Below are 26329 nucleotides of genomic sequence, written 5' to 3'. Positions count from 1 at the left end.
ACTTTTGAATTGCTGACATTTCAGTATTTGAAGTTTTAGTTTTTCATGCATTACAATTTTCCCAGATTTTTGGGCACAACTGCAAAAAAAAGAGTACGTGATTCTCAAATAAGAATTCTCAGTTAGATTGATCAAAATCCCTGGTTGTAACACTCATTATGTGAACAAAAGGTTGGGGACTGGATACTTTTACAAGGCACTGTATCATAATAAAGACAAGAGAAAATCTGCATATGTTAGAAATCCAAGCAACATACACAAAATGCTGGAGAAACAGCAGGCCAGGTAGCATCTATGGAAAAGAGTACAGTCAACATTTCGGGCTGAAACCCTTCTCAGGATTGGTAAAAAAGAGATGAGGAGCCAGAGTAAGAAAGTAGGTCCCTTGTCATTTTTTTCCAGTCCTGATGAAGGGTCTCAGCCTGAAAAGTTGACTGTACTCTTTTCCATAGATGCTGCCTGACCTACTGAGTTTCTCCAGTAGTGTGTGTGTGTGTGTGTGTGTGTATCATAATATAAACTGGTTTATCATATCATACTGATTTATCATAAGAAAGCTCCTGGTATCTTTGTGTCCCTTAGGGAAAGCTATCTCCGACAGCTATCTAGTCTGATCTGTATGCAATTCCAACTTCACAATGATGCAGTTGACTTTGAAACACCCTTTGAAACAGTCTAGCAATCAGGACAGGTAATAGGTGCCAACCTTATTGGTTACACAGTAAAAAATGGGTAGTACCAGCCGATACCATGTTTGTGTCCATTTGGGTTCCTCCAGTTGCAAGCTGCTTTGACACCTATATGAAAAGCAAAAAACCACCCTGCAGATCTTGAACAAATAAAAGTAAATTACTGAGTGAGCTGGCCTTTGTGAAGATAGGGAAAGAGCTAACATTACAGGTCAATGATCTATCACTGACTTTGAAATGCCCTTTCAACCTGCTGAGCATTTCCAGCATTCTCCTTTTTGAAGCTATGGAACTTGGTTGGTTTGTTTTCCAAAAGGGGGTGCTGGAAGAAAAAATTCTAATATAGATGAGATTCAAAGCTGGAAATTTCAATCCAGTGAACAACTGCAGACAACAGCTTCAGAAAAATTATCAAATCCAGAGACAGTATCGAGATTTAGTAATCCACAAAATTAATAACACATTGATGTTTGCTATATTTAATCAGAGTAAGTGGTGAGATAATTCCAAGATACTTTATCGATCATTTATAGATTTACAGATCACTAACAGTGTCAGTCAAAACAATTCCACAAGAGTAAAAGCTTTCACCCAGCTATGCGCAAGAAAGCTGACTTAAGGAAATACATCTTTTTCTTTCCTACCACATCTTTTTCTTTCCTACATAAGTGAGGTAGTACCCATTTAAGCCTGCATCAATGTACTCTATCAATCTAAATATCATGAATTGCAAAAGCTACTAACTCCTTTGAAAAAGCTATTTTGCTAGACCTGCAACTTTCAATAATTAGATATTTATTTTCACCAGGAAAAGGACAGCTGAAGGCAGACTGATGTGACAACCAAAGCTCTTATTTGTGATGTGAAGGATGTCAGGGAAATAACACTGCAAGAATCACTCAAGTTCTGTAACAGAATGTGTACGAGTAGTGAATGAGTTCCATCTTCAGATGATAAGGCTGAACATGAGAGATGAATGTCTCCACACTGAAGTAAAATTACAACTGAGGTTGCAATAAGTTTAACATCTCAATTTTATTTTTTTGTTGTGTATTTCTGGGAAAGCAGCCCATGTTTTCTACATACATAAGAATATACTTTATATAAATATGATTTAATGCGCTGAAAATTCCTAGCCACTAATGGTACAGCATCCTTTAAAACAATTAACATTTATCTGCAAGACCAGCTAATTATCCAGAGTAAGAAGCGACTGAAGCAGAACACATTATCTTTGCAAATTTGGAAAAAAAAGATACTGAATGGGGCTGGAATATCAATAGGAAAATCTCCTCACTGAAAAAAACACCACACATTTGGATCCAATCTTCTGCCAGTAGCTGCAGATTCAGCTTTAAGGATTCATAATTTACATTCTTTCTGTTGTTCTTTCCTCTCTTCCAATACATACAAAGATTTACAAAAACTTAATAAAAAGCTAAGTGAAAACAGTGATAAATACCTAAGAGGAACCTGGCAGCAATCACATTCACATTGTTTAAGTTAAATGTTTGTAATTCAGATAGTAATTAGTCATAAATGTACTCAGGTGGTAAAGCGTCCAGGTCAGAGGAACTGGCATGATCGACAGATAGCAAGCAGCGTTTCCAGGTGAAATCTGAGCTGGAACTGTCTGCTGTCACTCTGCCAAAACTGAATTGCAAATTCAGCCAGAGGCTTGAATATATTTAAAATTCTATTAAATTAATTTGGAACAATGGCACTTCTCCAGGAAGTCCAATAAGAGTCACACGTCAAGTGGTTTTGGTAAGATAAAAAGGCAACTTGAAGCTGTCACAAATTATACTGTGTGGGAGAGCAATGATAACGATAAAAACTTCCTTCAGAATTTCAGTCAGCTGCCCTAAAAGGTTTAAAATAGCTGTACTGTTATCACTCAATGACTATATTTAATGGAAAAAAATGGTGCAATCTTTTCTTTGTACAAACTTTCATGACAATGTCAATTCCACAGAAATAGAAATCCTTCCCCAGTTAATTCGAATGCAGCATAGGCCACATGCACAAAATCCCCTTTTAACCTTCAAAGCCTGCACAAAGTGATCATTACAGTATAAATATGATAGAACTTCCATATCAGCTATCGTTGTAACCTCAGAATAAAACAATTTATTCCCCATTGAGTAGAAGTCTAAAATAGTCAGACCTTTACTTCCATTTGAAACTCTCTCAGTTCAGTGTGGAGATGCTAATCCCACTCTATCTAAATAAATAGCCAGATTCTAAAGGCGCACAGTCCAAAGAAATTAACTATCTGAAAGCACATGACCATTTGCAAATAAATATAATGTTACTTATATAGTGCTCACACAGAGAGCAATGGCAACACAGGAAAAAAAAATCCTGGCTACTGATCAGTTTGCTAATTCAAAATCACAGTTCCAACTCAAATTCTAAGACTTCAATATTGATAAATTTTGATTACTGCCAAAATGTGTATACAATGGAGCACAGTAAAATTCCTGATATCTATCAGATAATCTAATCTAGTACATTTGAGTGAATAAAATGACTCTAATCAACAAAGGAAGAGCTACTGGGCACAAGATAAGCTTTGTTCCCCTTCATACTGTCAGCACAGAACATGGATGCCAAGAACACTAAAAGGCAGCATCATCCTTCCTTTGCAGATGGAACAATATACATCCAGCACTTCCATGTTAAGAAAGTAACCCTCTCTTAAGGTTTGAAAGAAACTTAATCAAAATAGATACAAAAAACACATTTGCAAAGTATAATGCTACCAATTTGCCATTCTGTACAATATCTATTCAAATACTTACCCTCATTGTTGACTAATTCTATGTTAGTGAAACATTTAATATGGATAGGGCTTGTCAGTCATAGATGGCAGCTCATCCAGGAGGAAACTCTGATCTCAAACCTCTGCTGCCTTGCGGCTATACCCACTCATGGGGAAGGCTTCGGGAGTAAACCTCGAGGGACAAATCCAGAGCTGGAGTCCCTAATGCAGACATACATTGAGTTCAATATTGACTGGCAACTCCTGCGACACTGCTCGTGCCAAATTGTATTGGTCTCTGTCATTCCTTTAAGTTCATCAGATGCATGGAGAGGGGGAGCTTGCTACATGGGTAGCAGCTTGCTCTCCATATCGTACTGTCCAGGTTTCGTATCTAGACAACTAGAAAGCAATATCCACGGTCAACTCTGACCGACGGAGACCCTCACATGAAACAAGAATTGCAATAATAATTGACTAACTTGATGGTTTAGATATGAGTGCTCTTAATTATGTGCGTAAACAGTCAACTGCAACAATCAGAAAATATTTCTGTTCAATTTTGCTCAAACTCAATATTTTATCTCCCACTTTAATTTAAACCTGTATTGTTTTGAATTATATGACTAAGATTTTCTGTGAAACCTGCCCAGAAAACGCAAATGACCACACTGTTTTATAATTGGCTAGTGGCTGAATATGATATCACGTGTTTTTGTCCTTAGAAAACTGCATGTTCAATTTAGCATTTCATGTACCACATACTGTCATCCCTTCAACAGAACAAGAATATACTATTCCACCCAGAGCTTTAAAAAGGTTCAAAAGACAAATCATGCACGGGATTTATCAAGATTTGGAGCACGGAGTTGAAAGTATCACACAAGCTGACAGATTACTCTCAAGCCAGACTGCTGACAACACAACGATTTGAAAAGGTTTGTCTTTTTCTTATTGTTCACCGATTCTGTAACAATTGATTTAGCTATAAACAGAAAAGCTTATCTGCAGTTTCGCGATATCTTCGTCCCCCTCTTGTGGAAAGGTGTAATGTACGCTTTATATTAAAATGGGACAAACACTGTCTTAGAAAAATAATAGATTTCAAAACATTTGGAATGTGGAGATTTGATATTGCAAAGGCACATGCAAAAGTCTTCCATATGTTTCCAAAGAATACCTGTTTCTTAATAAATGCACAAATTACACTGAAATTCTCTGCTAGGTAACATTAACTTTTCTCAGTTTCTTTAATCCCTGCAATGTTCAAGTTAAACATATTCATTTTATACAAATTTTGGAAAATTATTCTCTATGGTACTGTGACAGAACAGGTTGGCAATGCCAATTCTTCCACTAACCTTGCCTCTTTGCCTGGTTAGTCACTCCTCCTCGTTCTGTCCCTGGTCTATTTTCCCCACTAGTTCACACACTTTGCCCTCCCATTCTGCAGTTCTTGGGAGTTTACCATTTACACACCCCAACAGAAAAACAATTGCCAGCTTGGCTAATCAAAACAATCCCTTCAGTTAATGTGCTCTACTGGTTTATAACTCATAAAAATAAGGATTCCAGACATAGGCATTCCAAACAGTTTCATTTATTTTCACTCACACCTGGAGTGTCGACAGCAGAACAGCCCCAAAAGACCCGAGGGACAGTTTGGGGCGTCCTAAAATACTGCCTGGGTTAGTGAGAACTACACCCTACACAGGCAGATTTAAACCCCAGTTTGGCTTTGCTGAGAGGTGTGGAGGTTGGTGAATAGTTATATTGGAAAGTTAATGACAAAGTGTCACGGAGAAAGCCTTGGTATATTTGTAAATTTTTGTACGTTTGTTTTCATTTGTCTATTTGTAAATACTTCTTTGCCCCTCACAACTTTTGGGCAGTTTTTGCTCTTTCTTTTTTAATCCGGCACTAAATAAAACCCCTTGCACTAACGTGCTGTTGCAACTTACCATTTGCTTTTTTTCCCCCAACTGGTGACCCTTGCCGGGCACACTTACACACGTCAGATAGCGAGGCGTGACAGACGGTGGCATGGCAAGCTGAAAAGGAGTGAAGATGTGGAAAAGTACTGGGCTGCGTTTATAGAAGACCAGATTTCAGCCAGATGCTCCGGGTTGGCCAGTGGTCCACGGCAAGGAAGAAATCGGGGAATTCATCACCCTTAAGTAGCTGCTGCATGTCTTGCTGGGGATGTTCATACCTGGGTCCAAGAACACGAGCCCTCCAGCAGTACACCAATACCCAGAGAGGCACACCCCTATCATTTCCTGCTCAGCCACAGGAGTGGCGACCACTTGGGGGTAACCCTGGTCCACAAATCAGAGACATGATAGACAATGTAAAACCGAAACCTCCCCTTGCTATTACTGTCAACAGATTAGTCATAAAGCTTCTGTTTGTCCTTTAAAAAAACTTAAACTGTCCAGCTATTGTTACGTCCGAAGGGAGGGTGATGTCTCATTGCTAGAGGCAGGAGCAGCTGTTAACAAGTAAGATGTTCTGCTGAAATACCAGTCTTGGTGAATGGGCAGAGGCTGCCTACTCTCTTGCATACAGGAAGTATGGTTGGCTTGGTCAGAACAGAATTTGTACCACCTAATCTTGTTGATTATTGCAAACATACTTTGATTCAATGTGTACGTGGGAATGTTAGAAGGTATACCTACTGTGAGTGGGTGTGGTTGATGATTTACCAAAAAATATGGTAATTGGTAGAGATTTACCAGTATTTATTGGGTAACATTGACTCCACTGCCAGCAGTGGTTGATAGCCTATTTGAGGGAGGTAAGAAAGGTCCACGTAAATCACGTCAGAAACACCGCCTGGAGGAAGCATTAGGTACACCCAACCACCCACTGAACACCATAATCCTCACCATAGATCAGTGGCAGGTCCCCGCAAACATAGCTGCCCTACAGCAAGCAGATCCGTCTCTGGCTCCTCTGTGTACTCAGGTGAAGGAGGAGGATGACAGGGGGTCCTTTAGCCGTAAAGACAGCTACATGCTGGAAAATGACATCTTGTATCTGGCAGGTACGCCTGACAACTGATTAGTGGTACCCACCTGTTGCAGGTCCCACGTTTTACATCTTGCTCATACCATCCCCTGAGCTAGCCATTTGGGTCAACAGAAAACCTACCTGAGAGTGAGCCACAGATTTTATTGGCCATCTATTTATACTGATGTCAAGCAATACTGTACTTCCTGCCGAGTGCCAAAAGACCTGCCACATCTGACACACTGACTGAGCCCCACTACAGCCTTTGCCCACTCAAACGTATTGCTATGGGCATTGTAGGCCCTCTTGAGAAAAGCAGCTCTGGTTTCTGTTATATTTTGGTCGTTTGCGACTATGCTACCTGGTTCCTTGAGGTCTTCCCTTTGCATTCTATCAGCACCCCTAAAACCATTGCTGACCTAGTGCAACTCTTTTTCTATGTGGGTTTCTTTGAAGAAATTTTAACTGACCAAAGCACCAATTTCACCTCATGTCTCATGTCTTAATTACATCATCAACTGGGTATTTCAAGCATCCACACCACACGCCAAACCATTTAATTGAACCCTCAAGAACATGCTAAGGAAGTTTATGTGTGACACAGGAAGAGACTGTCTTTCCTCCTTCTTGCATATCAGGAAGTTCACCAGACATCGACCGGCTTCTCCCCACTATATGGGTGGGATGTCCAGAGACCCCTCAATTTGTTCTGCCACCAATAGGAGGACAAGGCCCAAGGCAGCACAGGTGAGGACATGGTCTCTTATGTCTTATAAAGGAGGGATCATCTGGAGGTTTACAAAGAGGAGGCTCGGTACAATCTGGAGAGGGCCCAGCAGAACCAGAAGAGTTGGTATGACCGTAAGGCACAATAACGTGAGTTCACCCTGGGTCAGAAGGTCCTTGGCCAAGTGGCAGCACCTTTAGAAGTCCTGAGGAATCAAGATCCAATCACCTGTGAAGTGCTCCATCTGGGGTAAGGAAAGGCTTCTCAGACATATCATGTCAACCTGCTGAGGGAATGAAAGATAACAGAGGGCCCAAAGCCTTCCTGGATGGTTCAAAAGGTGGAGGAAGAAGGGGGAGACTGAAGATCTGTAGTCTTGGAGTGCTTCTCCAAAGCCCTAACTGGGCCAACCAACCCCTCAACAACAGGAGGGACTGAACCACATCTTCCAGCAGTAGACATCTCTCTTCCAGTCCTGCCCTGGCTGAACAATGACAATGCACACCATTTGCTAGAAGGACAGCATCCCCATCCAGCAGTGACCTTAACGAGTCTAGAGAGGTTGGTAGAACCACTCAAGGCTGAGATCTGCACCATGCTGGAACTGGAAGTGATTGAGCCCTCTGAAAGTGAGTGATGCAGCCCAGTGGTGAGTATGCCAAAGGCTGCTCGGTCTCTGAGGGTTTGCATTGACTTCCAAAAAGTTAATACCGTCTCCAAGTTTGATGCCTACTCCGTGCCGCGGATTGATGAGCTGCTGGAAAGGTTGGGCCATGCCAAGTTTATAACAACTCGACCTCTGCCGGCTCCGCACAAAGAAACAGGTCCAGTCTTTCCTGGTTAATCGAGTGGTAGTGCCGTTTTATCCCTCAGTTTGCCACTTTGGCAGACCCACTAACAGAACTGACACTGAAGTCTGCAGAGAATCTGGTCCGGTGGACTAAGCCTTTGTGTCTCTATAGGAGGCTTTATGTTCCCAGCTGGTCCTCATTAGCCCAGACTTCACCAAACCATTCACCACTTAATTGCCACCTCAGCAATGGGAATTGGAGCAGTAGCAGTCCTGGCCCAGGGGAAAGAGAGAGAACAACCACCAGTATTGTAACTTAGTTGTAAGCTGCTGCCACGGGAGACTAAGTATTCCACTGTTGCTCTTGCTGTAAAATGGGCCTTGAAGAACCCCTGAAATTCATTCTGGAGTCTGACCACAACGCACTCACCTGGATTCACTCTATGAAAGACCACAATGCATGTGGCATGAGATGGTACCTGGCTCTACAACCGTTCCATTTCAACATCTGTCATAAGGTAGGATAGTACAACATCAGGCAGACTATCTCTCCTGATTGTCCACCTCGTGTAATCCAGAAGTGGAGGGGGTGGTGACGTGACAGAACAGGTTGGCAATGCTAATTCTCCTGCTAACCTTGCCCCTTTGACTGGTTGGTCACTCCTCCTCGTTCTGTCCCTGGTCTATTTTCCCCGCTAGTTCACACACTTTGACCTCCGAGTTCTTCCGAGTTCACCAATTACACACTCCAATAGTAAAACAATCACTAACTTGGCTAATCATAACAATCCTTTCAGTTAAAGTGCTCTACTAGTATATAACTCATAAAAATAAGGATTCTGGACATAGGCATTCCAAACAGTTTAATTTATTTTCACTCACACTGTTACATCAGTTTCTAGACAGCACAACAATCAAGGGGACCTTCATTATGGACAGTTTGGGCATCCTAAATACTGCCTGGGTCAGTGAGAACAGGTGCACTACACCCTATGCAGGCAGGTTTAAACCCTCATTTTGGCTTTACTGAGAGGTATGGAGGTTGGATTTGACAGTTGGTGAATAGTTATATCGGAAAGTTAATGACAAAGTGTGTCATGGAGAAAGCCTTGGTAGATTGGTAAACTTTTGGTACATGTTTGTTTTCATTTGTCTATATACAATGTGTTTTGTAACTGAAAATTCTATTTCAGATTTTTTCCAAAATATCACATTTATAAATTTGACGCAAATAAACTTGTTCATCTACATTATACACAAGAAGATTACTGGCATACCATGTCTATAAGGCAGGAGCACAAAATCATCTACCTTTGCGCCAATGTCATCCTCTGATCATTATCCATCTTCCATGATTTGTAACAGGCTCATTAGCCTCCAGGGATCTCTTGGTCACATCCCTTTGAAGTTTCACAATCTGAACTATCAGTAGTTGCACTTATTGCATTCTTATCAAAGTAAAAATACCCTTGACAAAATTTATGGAACATAAACCGTCTATAGAGATGTTTTAGAAGAAATTTTTTAAAGTTTGGATGGAAAGATCACTCAAAGGAGGATCTTAAATAAAGAAATAATTTCAGAGAGAAAGAGTTAAGGAGAGGGAATTCTAAAATAAAGACTATATTGCCAATGCCGCAGCAATTAAATTCAAGACACTGAGATATTCAGAAATGGAGAAGATCAAATATTTCAGGGTTACAAGACTGGAGAAGGTTACAGAGTTAGGAAGTTGGAATAAAACTTCTGACTATTCCTTCAGGCAGCACTGGGGTTAAAAGTGTGCCTGAAGGAAATCTGCAAGTTTTGGTATATGACCAAAGCTCTGTAAAGTAGGATGGAGAGCATTCTGACTTCTTGTGTCACAATTTGCTATGGAGCCGCCATTGTACAGGATCAATCGAGGCTGCAAAGGATTGTAGACTCAGCCAATTCCATGATGGACACAACCCTCCTCACCATCAAGGGGACCTTTATTATGGATCATCACCATCCGGTACATACCCTCTTCTCATTGCTACATTGGGGAGGAGGACCTGGAACCTGAAGACCCATACTCAATGTTTTAAGAACAGCTTCTTCTTCTCTGACATCAGTTTCTGTACGGTCCATGAACCTCGTTATTTGTCTTTTGCACCATTGATTTATTTTGTAATTTGAGTACCCTTCATTTGACATTCCAAAATCCAAACACATCCGAATTCTGAATTTTTTTTGAGCGCTGACATGATGTTACAAATGGAAAATTCCACAAGGCACTGGGAAGGTTCCCAGGCAATGCATACCACGGTTCTGAGAAGTCACCTCACACGTTTAATGGCCAGAAGTTAATGAAAAATAGAAAAACACAAAAACTACAGAAAGTGAAAAATGAAGATCTCGAGCATGTATTGAAAGAGTGGACTCACCAACATCAGAGTGAACAAATGCCATTTAAGGGGAAAATGATCATGAAACAAGCAAAGATCTATCACAACAAACTGAAAATGGAAGGTAACTGCAAATATTCAACAGGCTGGTTGCAGAAATTTAAGAAAAGGCATGGCATTAATTTTTTTTAAAAAATTGTGATGATAAAGCATCTGCTTATCACAAAGCAGCATTGATGAGTTTGCCAAGGTCATTGCTGATGCTGAATGATTGCATCGTGTGATGAACATATAAGACAAAGACTGCTTATCGGTAGCACATAAATTCAGTGTCAGAAATTCTGACAATCCCAAGCTATCTCACTGTATATTCCAAAATCCAAAAAAATCTGAACTCCAAAACACTTCTAGCCCAAAACATTTTGGTTAAGGGTAGTCAACCTGTAATAATTTTTATGTCCTGGTGTGTACTACTGGCACAAAGTAAGAAATTTAATGAGATATGTTAATGATAACAAACCTAATTTTGATTCTAAAGTTGTCAGCATCTTTAGAAGCTGACGCTGTTGCCAAAGGAACAAGAAATAGAAGGGAGACACAAGAGATTCCGCTGATGCTGGAAATCTGGATTAACACACATAAAATGATGGAAGAACTCAGCAAGTCAGGCACCATCTATGGAGGGAATTAAACAGTCAATTTTTTTGTCCTAACGAAAGGTCTCGGCCCATAAAATTGACTGTTTATTTCCCTCCATAGATGCTATCCGATCTGAGGCGCTCCTCCAGCATTTTGTGTGAAACAGAAGGGGCCAAGAACAGGGAAGCAATAGTACAAATCAAATAAAAAGGAAGCACTGCAGGTTACTTTACCGACAAGTAAATGAGTGAGAATGAAACCAAGAAAGTACAGTGCCAAACAGTTGGATTATAGTAGGATGGGCCTGCAATCAATTGTGTGAATAAGTTTGCAGAAAGACTTAAGGACATAGAGGGATTGTTTTCTTTTCTCACTCACAGAAGTACAACGTATAATTGTGTTTAGAGTCTGATTGGAATAATTCACCAAACAAGCCGTGGGAAAAGTGGGCATGGATTTGAGAAGTGATAGAAGGTTCACTTGACTTTCAAAAGGAAAGTTCGAAGAGGAGATATAACGTGCTAACCAGCAAAGGATTATTCTTAATTCAGTGAAAAGTCTCAAGTAACTTCACAGGTGAGATTTTCAAGAAAATATGAGACTGAACCTCCAAGGACTACAAAAACTTTATTGGAGGCAGGTTTCAGGAAGTGTTTTATTGTTGGAGAGAGGGACTTATTAAGAATAGGGCTTCACCAACTAAAGGCACAGCTGCCAACAGTAGAGTAATGAAATGAAAAACCACAGATCATTCATTATTTTTTGCAAATCTAATGACTGTGTGAACTTGGGATTGTACTTGCTGAAAGAGAGCTGCCGGAGGATATTTTTAGGAGATAAATAAATTAACCTCAATAACACTGTAGTAGCATTACACATTTTATCAAAAGGGGCAATAATGAATCAAACTTTGTGAGGGAAGAAGCACAGTGAGTGATGAATGTGTGGCACAAGCTGCTGGAAGGTAAAAAAGATTGAGTGTTGGAAATTTTAAGAACTGAACAGGGGCTTGAAGTCTCTTTAAGCTTTTCTGGCCCCATACTTTATCCCATGAGTTCTCAGTGTCCATCCAAATTCTATAATTTAGATTTGAAGATCTAATGAAACACTTTATTTACACACCTGTATTACTAGATCTGAATTTATGATAATTAATCAAACACAAACTGATGTGAGATTACATTTTCAATTCAAATGATTTTCACCCAAGCTGTGACTCTTAAAAATAGCTAATTTTAAAATCAATTTTTGTAAATGTTACAAACCAGTAAACTATGAGGTAACACAAACTGATTCAAATGACTTTGATTCAAAGTCTATGACCACCCAACTTTCCAAGAAAGGCTGATCTCTTGCCCTGACTCTTGTAAGTGTAGGAAACTGAAAATCTTCATGACATTTCAGAGTTAAAAATCTGTGAAGTTTTTCATAAGAGGGCATAAATCCAAGGCAGTGAAGCCAAACTTTATTAATAAAGCAAAATACTAACTGGCTCCAAGACAAGCGTTGCATCTCTAAATTAAAATAAAATCTTTAAAAACTTGGTATCATATCTCTCTGTCTCAACTCAGAAAGAACAGATACTTTTCTGATCAGCAGAGGTTTGACTTACTACTGAATCAGTTTCAACTAAATGGGAAAGTACTCCAAGGCCTATCAGTAAACCTCTATTTAAAATTCTTTCTGTTTTGTATTAAATGAACAATAGAGGAGTGAGGAGAGTCAATTATTGTTGACTAATTGTTCTACAGTGACAAGCATCATCACTTTTAAACAACTGCCACATAGACCTACTTGTAACTGGAAATAAACTACCTGGCCAAGACTCCTGGTTTATTCAAAATACGAATATCAATTAATACTGATTGTCAATGCTAAATATTTGTTTCTAATATGATCTTCTTGTAATTTTGGGTTTTAGCCTTGGTTCAGTGTGATTCTCCTCTCCAAGTTGTAACCCTAGTCATTCTCCAAAGGCTGGAGCATGCAACCTACAGTGGCTCTTCAATACAGTACTGACAGAAACACGATGTCATAAGATGTTAAAACAAGGTCCGACTTGTCTCTTCAGGCAGACAATAAAAGAAAGCCTACAGCCTCATCCTGAAGATCTAACCAATATTCCTACATCTCACCAAAATAAATTATCTGGCTCTTTCTAGATTTGTACTCTGTAAACTTGTTTGCCATATTACAGTAGAATTTGTGCTTGAAACATACCTCACTAGCTGAAGCTCTTGAATGTCTCCTGGCAACAAGGAAAAAGTCCTTTCATCTTAGCAAATTTTTATATTAATATTCAAATCAAATGCTCAGATTTAAAAGATCAAAGGAGGAGTTTTGACCTTGATCAAGAGGACCACAGTAATCAACTTTCTACAACTGCAAAGCCTTTACTACAAAAGAGCCTGTGTTGACCGTGCTAAGAAACATAATTACCGATTACAGCCAAGCAATGATCTCACTTTGGCTATCTGATACTCAGAACCACTTTGCTGCAAAGAGACATAACTATTGCTACAAAATGCCCGTACCAAGTAACACCTGCAAAGATAGAAACTTGGACTCTTGGTTTGGCAAGCAATTCAAAGACTGCTTTAAAACAGTTCCAATTAGTGGCTAGAAAGCTTAATTCAAAAGAAACACAAATCAAAGTACTAATGCTTCATCCAATAAAAATGATGTAGCATGCCCCACTGATGAGTAATGGATGTCACAATTTTAGAGGGTAGTAACAAATTTCCACATCAACACACTTGCAGACCAGAGCGGGTCTGCAGAAAGGTTTCAGGTTAACACCTGCAATTCAGCATTTGTATTAACTTAAAAATACAGTTCAAAAATATTTTTAAAAGAGTTTTTTTTTAAAAAGTCCTAACATGTTTAACATTTAGTAAACTATCTTAAGCTGCTAGAACAGTTTCCCACTGCACTAGTGGGTTTATTCAGTTAGCTTTGATGTTAGTAATAGCAAAGCTACTACCTAACTTGCTTTCTAGAATGGATGGAATAGTAGGGTAAATATAAATATAAAATCATGAGCCAGATCATGGGCTACCATGAAGCCTAAAGGAACATGCAATCCTGGTTTCAGTATTTTTCTTTTCTTACAGTGTAACTTTCACTATGAAGTTCCCAACTTCTACTTTTTGACTGGTCTATTAAATACCAGCGTGTCATTTTTGTAGCACAACTTTAAAAACAGTATTCCCAGTTTAAGTTAACACATCATACAGGTTTTCACTGTTACTGGGCTGAGCTTCCCACCCACGCTGTTCCATTAACAAAATCTGCAGTGTCCTCAGATGGAGGAAAGGGATGTGGGAGGAACAAACGCAAGAGGCAAACATAATAACTAATCAAGTTCATATTTATCCCAATTTTTTCCCCACAAGCCTAATTCAAGGAGGAGAACGTAATTCTTCATTGAACTTCAGCCAGTACCCAATTTTCTCCTTAGTGTCACTGAAACAAGAATTTCAGGTGCATTATCTACGGTCTAACAAGTTATTTTGTCTACCATTAAACTAGAAGTAAAAACGACCGTTTAATTCTTTGGTCTCATGAAATCATTAAGTGCTCGAGAGGCTGATGCTATGAAAAGTTTTCACTAACTATTCAAAGAGCACAAGAACAAAAGGGACCTTCCCCCCCCCCACCCCCAGTGATAATGATTTTTGTTTAAAAAATCTCCTTCTCTTTTACCCTCTGATTTTCTATTACTGCGATACTCCAAGTATCATCAAGCAAGAGGACAGATGCAGGATATTTGTTCACAGTCAGGGTCAGATCGGATGCACTAATTAGGGGTAATGTGAAGGGTTAGTTTACTTGCTGGTTGAAAGCTGCATCCACCGTGCTGGTCATTGATTAGTTTGTTCGAGGGATAGAGCAGCTCTTTCCCATTGGTTGCTTTGTGCACCACAACACCAGTTTCTGGTTCCAGGTGCCTCAGGGATGTAGGAATAGGAGGTGCAAGAAACTTGCTCTCTTTTCCAACGTCTCCAGGGGCTCTTCTTCACAGTGAGGTTGAAACCGGTGTTGGGAAAAAGTATGCTGCAGATATCAGAGGTCCACGTGCACAATTAGCTAAGTATCTGTTTGTTGATTGTTTAGTTTTGCAGTTGTGTAACTTGGAGATACTTAACAAAGTACCTGTTGAGTTTGAAGTATTACTGAATGTTCAGTGTCATAGTTTTTGTAACTTAGAGTGTTTCATCCACTGAATCCTCAAACCAGTTTCCACATTACATTTGGCTGCTAGACGAGGATGATGCATCCTTGACTTTCTTATGCAATTGAAACAGAAAGGCTGTGGGACATGACCAAGATATCCTAATGGAAAAGGAAACACGGAGCCAAAATCACAGATGGATTACTGTCAGAAATGGTTTTTCTGCTAATACATAGATGAAATGAAAGAACACATAACAAAAGTTGAAGAATTCAATATAGAATCCTGAAAATTGTAATGCGTCCAGACAAAAGATGAGCTATTGCTTCCCAAGTTTGCTCTGTTGAAAAATTTCAGGAGGCACAGAGAGACAAGTCAGAGGGGGTGCAGTCTGGAGAACTGAGGAGGCGCACAACCAGAAGTAATGTGCTTCCAAGTGCCACATTAATCCATTTGGACTCACCCCATCCGAGGTACTCTAATTGTTCTACCATCCCTACCCACAACCTCACCTCTAGAAATTAAGTTGCTTTCTCTCTTTCCCAGTTCTGATGAGGAGTCTCAGACTAAAATGTTAATTCTTTTTTTGTCTATCCAGAAACACTGCCTGACCTGCTAAGTATTTCAAATAGTTTGTTTTCATTTCAGATTTCCAGTATATATGTTTCCCCACCTCCAATGGTAATGAATGGAACCCCTACCCATCTCACTCGCAGTCAAACTTTTCTTCCCTCACCACTGACAAAATCTATAGTAACATTATCTGAATGGTGAGACTCATACAAGTGTCCCTTCCTGACGTATACCACTGTTTGAACTCCAGCTTATCGATCGAGTTCCTCAAGCAGCAATCTCTTATTGCAGATGTGGATGCTGTGAATCACATTGGTCTCACCAGATCCCACAACATATCACCCACCCCACCTTAAGTTATGCACTTATTGAGCCACTCAACTCAGAACCTGCAGTATTTAATAGAATTCTGGTCTACGGTATCAGTTATTTTGTTTTACATTTTAAGTTAGTGCAAACTTCGAGAGACACTTGCTAAAACGCAACCACTTGCTGCCTCATACTTGTCATATTAATTACTTTTCCCTAGTCTTCTCAAATTCTCTCTCATTCACTAAAAGCAGACCAGAAATTTTAAGGAAAAAACAAAAGAGAAATATCTTCAATTGAACAGTTGTGAATCTTCAGAATTCTCTACCTCCATTTTGAGTACGCTCCTATGAATAATAAAGGAAAGGATATAGGGATAAAATAGAAAAGTATTTAGTCCATTTGGATGATCAGTCATGATCCTACTGAATAATTGAACTGTCTTAATGGAACATCTGGCCTATTCCTGCTCCTATTTCATTTTCAGAAAAGAAAATGACCAACAGCTTAAGGTGAAATTAATTATTATTCTGCTAATGCTGATGTTGCTCAAAACAAATTGATATTTCTAGGGTGTCAAGAAATTAGTTTGATGGCACTAACTCAATGAGGATTCAATGTTGCCCCTCCCAACATGACTCATCCTTTGTTGTATTGCTCCAAGTGGCAAGATTATTAATATGAGAGAACAACAAAACCGAGAAATATTGGTCATTAACATCCAAACTTACCAGCTTTAACATTTCCCTACTTGTATTACAGGCTACAGATTAAATTAAATATTTTGGAGGTAAATTTGGACTAACTTGAGCAGTGATCCAATCTGAGATTGTCAATACAAGATCTACTATCTACAGCCATTTAATAATCTGACAAATTCTGTTTGTGGCAGACTGATTTTCCAGTGAACTTGTGATAGATTCAAATCCACAATTAAACTTCTTATGTGAAACCGCATGAAGCTGCAGCCTCATGAACCACTGCAGTGCGTGACTTGAAGCTATATTACTCTATGGCTCACACCACATGGTACAAAGTTCCAAGATTTTGACCCACCAACAAAGTATCATCAATATCTTTGTAATCCAGGATGTCACGGTTCTGATTTTCCAAAGCAACTGCTGTCTAGGTCTTTCTGGATGATAGGAAGTCACAAGTCTGAAATGCGCTTGGCACATTAGGGATGGTACATACTGCAGCCATGAATGTCAAAGCAACGTATCCAGTGCTACCAACAGCCAAGGTGTTCATCCACTTCCTATAAAGTAACTAGGTACAATATTAACCTCCGAGATTTCACACTACATATCTCAGAATTGCTTTCAGATATGAGAAACATATTTGAAATTTGATCAGCCTTTCAGCATGACCAAACTTAAAGGATTTAAGATTGCATTTCTACATTAACAACTAACCCACAGTGCTAGACTGCGGATTTCCTTTAAAGAAAAGCCTTGAATTTCCCATGCAAAATATTTATGAATAACCAGTATATTTTCAGAACACATTCATGATGATGGCACTTAGTCATGAAAATCAGTACTTACCCTGAGCCTGTAGGGGCTCCGGTTGCCACGGACACTGGTGTAGTAGAAGAACATTTCTCCTCCACATTATTCTGCTTTTGCAAAAAGTTTTTTGCTTCTTTGGAAGCAGCATCCACTTCTTTAGTTATCCTAAAAAAATAAATAGCCTTAATCAAAAACAAGAAATAAGAATATCTCAAAACAGGTTGCACATTATATAACATTATTCATTAAAATAACAAAGTATAGACTAACCTCCAGTCTAGGTTAAAACTGAAGACAACAGCGACATTCATATTGAACTTTACAACTTTAGAACATTCTAAGTCAATATATATCTAACATAAGGTACTTAAAACATTAGCAGTATTGAGAAACATAGTGGCCTATTTGAACAGAGCAACAGCAAGAAGTTAGTGGTCACATATCCTTTTTTACTTGCTTTCTATGAGTACCAGGAATAGGATGAAATGCACAACCTTCAGATTGTGAAGAGGATTTGGAGAAGCCACCACTTTGGGCTGCAGCTTTAAAATAAAGGGTTACCCATTTAAGATGTAGCAAAACTTCCCCCCCCCCTCCAGAGCCTCTGTAATTCTGTTTCCACCACCCTTTGAGGAAGAGAGTCTTTGAATATCTTTAAGGAGGAGATAGTAAAATATTTCAAGATGACAGGAGTGAAAGGTTACCAAGTGAATGCAGATTGCAATCATTACCATCTTTGATTATTTTAGATGGAGGAGCAAAGTAGCTCACACCTGCAACTAAACTGCATCATAACAGCATAAAAACATCTTGCCCAACTCATCAGCATTCTTGCTGGAGTTCTCAGATGTGAGCATTTAATTCACTATATCAGCATTGTTCCTCAGCATCCCAGATCCTTTACATTATCTACAACTGTATGGCACAGTTCTCAGTTTTCATCCATGTCCACTGTAAAGTCGCTGCACTGACGTGCATCAATAGAAACACAGTTTTTCTTGGCTACTAATTTACTTGTTCCATCCATTATCTGTAATTAAAAAACAAACTACAGGAGGAACTCAGATATTGCTTGACCAACTGTGAAAGCAAGAGACAGAAGAGACCCTGCATCAGGACCTTTGTCAGTCCTGATGTTTGTAAGCCATCGTGTTAATATCTATACGCAACAAACACAGGGGAAGAGAACACTAGTCATTGACTTATGCGGAACACCACTGGCAGGCCTAATTTCAAATGCATTTTTGTAAACCATCTAAATTTTATTTTGACCTTTAAATGTCAACATCACTTATAATATGCCTTTGGAATGCATTCAGAATCTAACGAGTGGATTTTTAAATATCACCATACAGTTAATTCTTCCTTCTGATAATCTTTTAAAATTTCAAAAATTTTATTGATTGCCTTTTTCCCCTGCATGAGTGCTTCACATATTTAGACTTGAATTTTGGAAGCTGCCATGCAAAGGATCATGAAACAAGAAAACAATAGCTCTGAATAATTTGTAGTATTAAACTGGCTCCATCCATTATTTATGTTCCCATTTCTCTCAGAAGGGTTAATGACATTGAAGTAAAATTAACATAATGTTTTTTAAAAAGCAAGCAAAATGATAATTAAGCAATAATGGACTAGCGGGAGTACAAGGAAAGTTGTAATTGAGAAAACACAGCTTGACTGAGACACAAAATTGCAGGTTGAGTATTCCAGTCAAGCTGCCTGACTCAATTATAATCCTTCCTGGATTACATATCTATTATTGTTATTGAATCACAGAGGTTTAAAAGTCTATTATATTTTTACTTCTTAAAGCATAGTTTTGTTTATGAAGCTTTCTTCCTCAAACTGCATTTGGAACAAGGAAAAGGAAAATAGCTAAATAGAAACAAAGACAATGACGGATAAAACTAAACAAACAATCTACAAATTAAAGTGATAAAAAGAACCAGTTTCACTGAGATCCTTGGTCAGGTGCATAACGTTTGGAAAAGAAACTCACTTCCAGTCATCGGTATTCATTATAAACCCTGGTATTTCTCACTAGCAGTACAGTACTGGTTTCCAGACACTCAGGTCTGTTCATTGAAGAATACTGAGAGGCAAGTAGAGCAAACAGCCAATATTCCCGATGTGCATTGCAATATATGATGGCGATGGAGGAGGAGGAGGAGGAGAGAACAGTTTTTGTTGCAGTATAATTACATTTTTGTATTTGAATTGGCATTTTAAGAAAAATAAGGGAAAATACCAAACCGATTATTGAGTTCAAGTTTGAATGTACTAAGTTCTGTCAGAGTAGCAGTGATTATAAACAAAGATAAATTAGGGAGAAGGCAGGAGAAGAAGGAAATTACTGTTGTGATGAGACCACTCTCAGGTTGGAGGAACATCATCTTATATTCTGCCTGGGTAGCCTCCAACCTGATGGCATGAACATCGACTTCTTGAACTTCCAGTAATGCCCCACCCCACCTCCTTCACCATTCCCCATCCCCTTCTCCCTCTCTCACCTTATCTCCTCACCTGCCTGTTGCCTCCCTCTGGTGCTCCTCCCCTCCTTTCTTCCATGGACTTTGTACTCTTCTATCAGACTCCCCCTTTTCCAGCCCTGTATCTCTTTCACCAATCAACTTCCTAGCTCTTTACTTTATCCCTCCCCCTTTAGGTTTCACCTATTATCTTGTGGTTCTCCCTCCCCTCCCTCCACCTTTTAAATCTACTCCTCAGCTTCTTTACTCCAGCCTTGCCAAAGGGTCTCAGCCCGAAATGTCAACTGTACTTTTTTCCAGTGATGCTGCCTGCCCTGCTGAGCTCCTCCAGCATTTTGTGTGTGTTGCAAGGAAATACATAAAATGGTTCCTTTGTCCCCACAATTTTATTTATATTATCCTCTTGAATAAGATTTCAAAAGGTACCTGGACCCATGCAGTTCTGTGATACATTGGGACACAATTTATGAAAAGACAGAAGTGTCACTAAGTTGCCTCAAACACAAGCTGGCTTTGCAGACATCCTGGGGTGTATAAACTATACAAATAGTTCACAACCCACATGGAGAGATGGAGATGCTTTTCATGGTCAACGGCAGCACGAGGTGGAAGACACGTGTTGAGTGCTCGAAGTGCTCATATATATATTGGCTCCAAAATACATCAGTAGATTAACCAGTAGATTATTTGATTAACAGTAAGCTAAAGATATCCATTCTGAAGAGGTAGTTCTGAGGTTAGCATTTGAGAAAGCAAAGGTGTGAATTCACCACATGTAATGAGGAAATGGGACAAAGAATAACTATACTGCATATGGAAAAACTTCAAGGGATTGTACCTTTAGAAGGTTTCTAATTTCAGAATTGAGGGACAGCATTATATGCGGTCTAACAAAAGGATCTAGTCTACACTGTTACATACACAAAGCCTCACCTTGATTTGGTCTACTGGGTTGCAATATCAATGGAGATGAAAGCCAAAGATTCCATGTGAAGTTAGAGACACAACTGGATGCATGACTGCTGTGTCAGAATTTGGATGCCATTACTTCATAAAAGACTAAACCTAACACCATAAATGGCTATGATGCTTCACTCCCTAATGAACTCAGTATCTATTAAGCACAGTCCAAAGGGGAGAATAACATTACATCTGTGTGAATCCGCACAGCATCTAGCAACACTGTGATCTTTGTTTTGGAAGCTGATATCAGAGCATCCTTCAAGAAGGTGAACCCTTGAAAGGCATCAGACCCAAAGTTGGCCCTGGCAGGGTACTGAAAATTTGTGTGGGGTTATTTAAGGACATCTTCTAACTCTCACTGCTGCAGTTGGAGGTCACCACCTGCTTCAAAAGGCCATCAATCATACCACTGCCCAAGAAGAGCAGGGAGAGCGGCTCAACAACTATCACTTGGTAGCACTCACATCTACTGCAATGAAGTGCTTTGAGAGGTTGACCATAGCTAGAATAAACTCCTGCCTGAGCAAAGACCTGGACCTGTTGCGATCTGCCTATCGCTACAAGGTGTGTACACTGGATGCACTCTCACTGGTTTAAAACACCTAAACAACAGTGAGACACATGTCAGGCTACTACTTATCAATTACAGCTTGATGTTCAACAGCATCATCCACTCCCTAATAATCAACTAGCTTCAAAACCTGGGTCTCTGTACCTCCTTCTGTATGTGGATCCTTTCGACTTCCTCATCAGGAAACCACAGTCTGTGTGGATTGGTAATAACATCCCTTTTGATGATAATCACCACAGGCACATCACAAGGATGCATGCTTAGCCTACTGTTCTATTATCGTTACACTAATGACTGCATGGCTAGGCACGGCTCAAGTGCCATCTATAAATATGCTAAAAATACCACTGTTGTCGGCAGAATCTCAGATGGGATGAGGGTGAGGAAGCATAAAGGAATGAGACAGATCAACTGATTGAGTGGTGTCACAACAACAGCTTGCACTCACTAAAGGAACTGATTGTGGACTTCAGGAAGGGGAAATTTGGTGAACATGAGGGATCAGCAGTGGAAAAGGTAAGCAGTTTCAAGTCCCTTGGTGTCAGCATCTCTGGGGATCTATCATATTGATGCAATCACAAAGAAGGCATGCCAGAGTCTCAACTTCAAAAGGAGCTTGAGGAGATTTGGTTTATCAAAGACTCTTGTAAATTTCTACAGATGTATGGACAGCTTTCTGACTGGTTGCATCACATTTCGGTACGGAGCTTACAATACACAGGATCACAGTAGGTTGCTGATTGTAGACTCAGACAGTTCCATCATGGATACAAACTTCTTTGCCATCGAGAACCTCTTCAAGTCGTGGTGCCTCATGAAGGCAGCTTCCATTATTAAAGATCCATTCTATCCGGGTATGTCCTCTTCATGTTATTACCGTTGGAAAGGTGGTACAGGAGCTTGAAAACTCACATTCAATGTTTGAAGTACAGCTTCTTCACCTCTGTCAACAGATTTCTGAACAATCCATGAACACTAACTCATTATTTGCCTTTTGCACTATTTATTTTACTTTGTAGCTTATTGTAATTTTTATGTCTTGAAATGTACTGCTGCCACAAAGCAACACATTTCACAACATATCAGAGATAATAAACATGATTCTGATATCAGATAAGCCAGTCCTCTAACAACCATGTTAACCATAAGTTACAGTCAAAGGATAACCCTCAAAGTTTTCATCTGGAAGAAAGGATCACAGTTGGGATACTTCCATGACCAGCAGTCCTCTGCTGTGCAATTGATTTTTAAAATCGCAATGCCAGATGAAACTTTGTAAACTAAAGCACAAAGCAACAGATAAAAACAACAATTTCTAATGCAGAATAAATGGAAACGTTTTTCATATCACGAAGGTATCTACAACTGCTGAAGATAAAACAAAATATAGAGTCATAGAACATCTCAGCACAGAAAGAGACCCTTTGGCCCATTTAGTCCATACCAAACTATGAATTTTCCTAGGCCCATTGAACTGCACCAGACCATAGCCCTCCATAGCCCTCCATAACCCTCCCCATCCATGTACCTATCCAAATTTCTCTTAAATGTGGTGATGAGGGTGACTGATGAAGGTTAGGCTATGGATGTTGTCTATGTGGATTTAGTAAGGCATTTGACAAGATCCCTCATGGGAGGCTCATCCAGAAGATCAAGTTGCATGGGATCAATAGTAAATTGGCTGTTTGAATTCCGAACTGGCTCGCCCATAGAAGACAGAGAGTAACTGTCGAAGGGCCTTAATCTAGCTGGAGGTCTGTGAAAGTGGTGTTCGCAGAAATCTGCACTGGGACCTCTGCTGTGCATGATACATATAAATGACCTGGATGAGAATGTAGATAGATGGCTTAGTAAGTTTTCAGATGATATGAAGATTGGTACTGTTGTGGATAGCATAGAAAACTGGCAAAATAGACAGCAGCATATATGGGCAGAGAAATGGCAAGTGTGAAGTGTTGCATCTTGGTAAGTCAGATGTAAAGAGACAGTATGTCGCTAAAGCATACTACCATGCCGCCCAAAGGCACCATGTTTGTTGTCACTTGAGTAAAGCATATTAGTGAATCTATTTATACTCTCAGGAACTATAAGCTGAAATTCCCTCAAAAGTATTAAATATAACCATGTAGTAAATCTAAATTTACAGTATTGTGCAGGACCATGGCCTCCAGCTTACTGGACTATAATAAATATATTCACTTAGAAGAGGCTGGGGAGGCTTTGATACATACTATGGTATCAACATACTTCTGTAATGTACCAAACTGGTAAAAAAAATTTCAATTTTACCCACAGCTGACTGCTGATAACTCTTTTTATATTTTCATCACGTTGGCAGCTGTCCACTCTACACTTGGCTTATTACCAGGAAGCTGAATGTAGCCTGCAGCAATACACAATTTTTTTTTGAAAGGGAGGTAAAGGACACAAAGCAATATTTGCTCTTATGTTACCAGAATAACCTCCTGGGCGTAATAAATAAGGTCATCGGATTGCAAAGCTGAAAACATCATTGGTCATACCTGCAACAGAGTGCAATATTAGCATCATCGGCCTCAACAGAAATCCCTGCTACTTAAAAACAATAGTCTACAGACGGTGATGTAATGGGCAAGAGTTCGAACACCATTCGTCTTAATGGTTAATTACTGAGATTAGTAATTTTGGTAGTCAGTGTGCCATGTTTTTTAAAAAAAAATATAGTAAGAGCAGTGTTTTATGAACATGTGTATGAATATTTTTAATTCTCCTCATTACAGCTTTCCATGCATGCTTAATACACTCAAGGGAAATAATTTCATATAACTGCTCTCTGGCAAAAGTTTTCAACAGAATAAAACTGTTTAAGCAGAACAAATAAATTAAGATATACATACATCTCACAATTTTAAAAAAAATTTGCAAATATAAAGAGCACATACAAAGAAAAATAGTAAATTGTGTCAAGCCTGCCTGCCATTTGTAACATTATGGCTGATCTGATAGCTCAACTCTTCTTTCCATCAACCGGCAGTACGGTAATTTTCACTCCTTTGGTTACCAAGAATTTAATTTTGCCTCAAAAACATTCAATAATTCTCGTCCACTAGCAAGCAGCACTGGAAGTGGAATTGGAAAGACAGACAACTACAGTTATGGTTATACAGCATAGAAGTAAGACCAATAGTGTATAGAGTATTTCCAACACCCTGTAAAAGTGAAGCATAACCTCTCTTAATATTCAATTCCCCTTTATTAATGGTCTTTCTTAATTGTACGAGGTTACTATGCACATACATCATGCACCATGACATGTGCATCTCAGAGTTTTGTTATTTCTCATCAATTGCAAACATTATTTCATACATTTTCCTATCTAATCACAAAAAAAAAGAAAATCTGTGGATGCTGGAAATCCAAGCAACACCCACAAAACCTGGAAGAACTCAGCAGGCCAGACAGCATCTATGGAAAAGAGTACAGTTGATGTTTCTCCAGTAATCTACTCATCTTTTTTTCTCCAGTCCTGCTGAAGGATCTTAGCCCGAAACATCAACAGTACTCTTCTCCATTGATGCTGCCCGACTTGCTGAGTTCATCCAGCACTTTGTGTATATTGCTTTTCCTATCATAACCCCTTATATCCTCTTTACACCTTACTCTCCTAGTAATCTTTGTGTCACCAACAAATATAACAACCATATCCTTCATGCCTTCATCCAAATCCTAATGCAATTTATAAAAAGATGAAGCTTCAACACTGACCCTTCGGACATACCATTCGTTAAAATCTTGCCAAACAGAATATAAAATTGTTGCCTACTTTCTATTTCTTGTTAGCCAGCCGAATTCTATCCAAGCCAATATGTTGCTTCCAACATAAAAATCTTTTTATTTTCTGCAATAATCTTTGGTGCTGTACTTAACAAAAAACTTCTGGAAATTCAGTACAATCCACAGCACATTCCGTATTTAAAGAACTAGAAATTGGAGAAATCCAACTTCCCTTTCACAAAATCAGACTTTACCTCATTATCTTGAAATTTTCTCAACAATTTGCTATAACATCTTTTAATAACAGCACTGAAGAGCTTCCCTATGACAGATGATCAGTGAACTGACCCACAGTTCCCTGGTTTCTTTCTTCATTCTTTTTTGAACAAAGTAGTAAATGATAGCAGAAATGTTCACATCAGAGGATAGCAGCAATACTTAGAAACTGAAAACAACTCAGTAAATAAAGCAGGCAATATCTCAAGCATAGTCTTACCAGGATCCCAGCATAACTCCAACAGAAAAGTGCAGGAATTCAGTTAATGAGCTTGCAGAGTTCTGAGAAATGCAACATATTCCAATTATAAAGAAAGATACAGTGAATTTTAGCTTCAATTTCAAATGCTGTTTTAATACATTCTTTTAAACAAGCAGATGTTTTACTTGAAGATTTGTTTAAATCCATCCTTTCCACGTACACACCAGACTGAGGTGTCACATAAACAAGACTCCAGCTGTCTAACAAGTGGACTATACCCATCCTGGAGTAAATTCTTAGCACAGTTCCTATATATTTTGTTACCACATTTAGCCACTGATTTTCTTTTAGCTAACTTGCCAAGCTAAAAAACATAGACATGACGGTTGCATCTGTAGGAAGTATATCGAATTCACCATTAAAAGATTGCATCTCAAACTTAATAACTCTTCCTCATTGCTTCAGCTGGCTCTGATAGATTTCATGAGAAATATCACAGTCATATGAATCTATTA

At 39.1% G+C, this 26329-nt stretch overlaps 1 protein-coding gene across 2 annotated transcripts in view; it reads right to left on the bottom strand.

Moving 5' to 3' along the window:
* The window catches only part of cfdp1 (craniofacial development protein 1), a 211890-nt gene that overhangs the window by 131921 nt on the left and 53640 nt on the right, over nt 1-26329 (bottom strand). For both annotated transcript variants that reach the window (XM_073069946.1, XM_073069945.1), the window contains exon 5: nt 17594-17722. In XM_073069946.1, the coding sequence (XP_072926047.1) occupies nt 17594-17722 (129 nt within the window). The remainder of the gene's footprint in view (nt 1-17593; nt 17723-26329) is intronic.

The sequence above is a fragment of the Hemitrygon akajei genome, chromosome 17 (assembly GCF_048418815.1).
Source record: "Hemitrygon akajei chromosome 17, sHemAka1.3, whole genome shotgun sequence".
NCBI classification, from domain to species: domain Eukaryota; kingdom Metazoa; phylum Chordata; class Chondrichthyes; order Myliobatiformes; family Dasyatidae; genus Hemitrygon; species Hemitrygon akajei.
The sequence above is the reverse complement of the archived record's forward strand: the minus strand, read 5'-3'. Positions and strand labels throughout refer to the sequence as shown.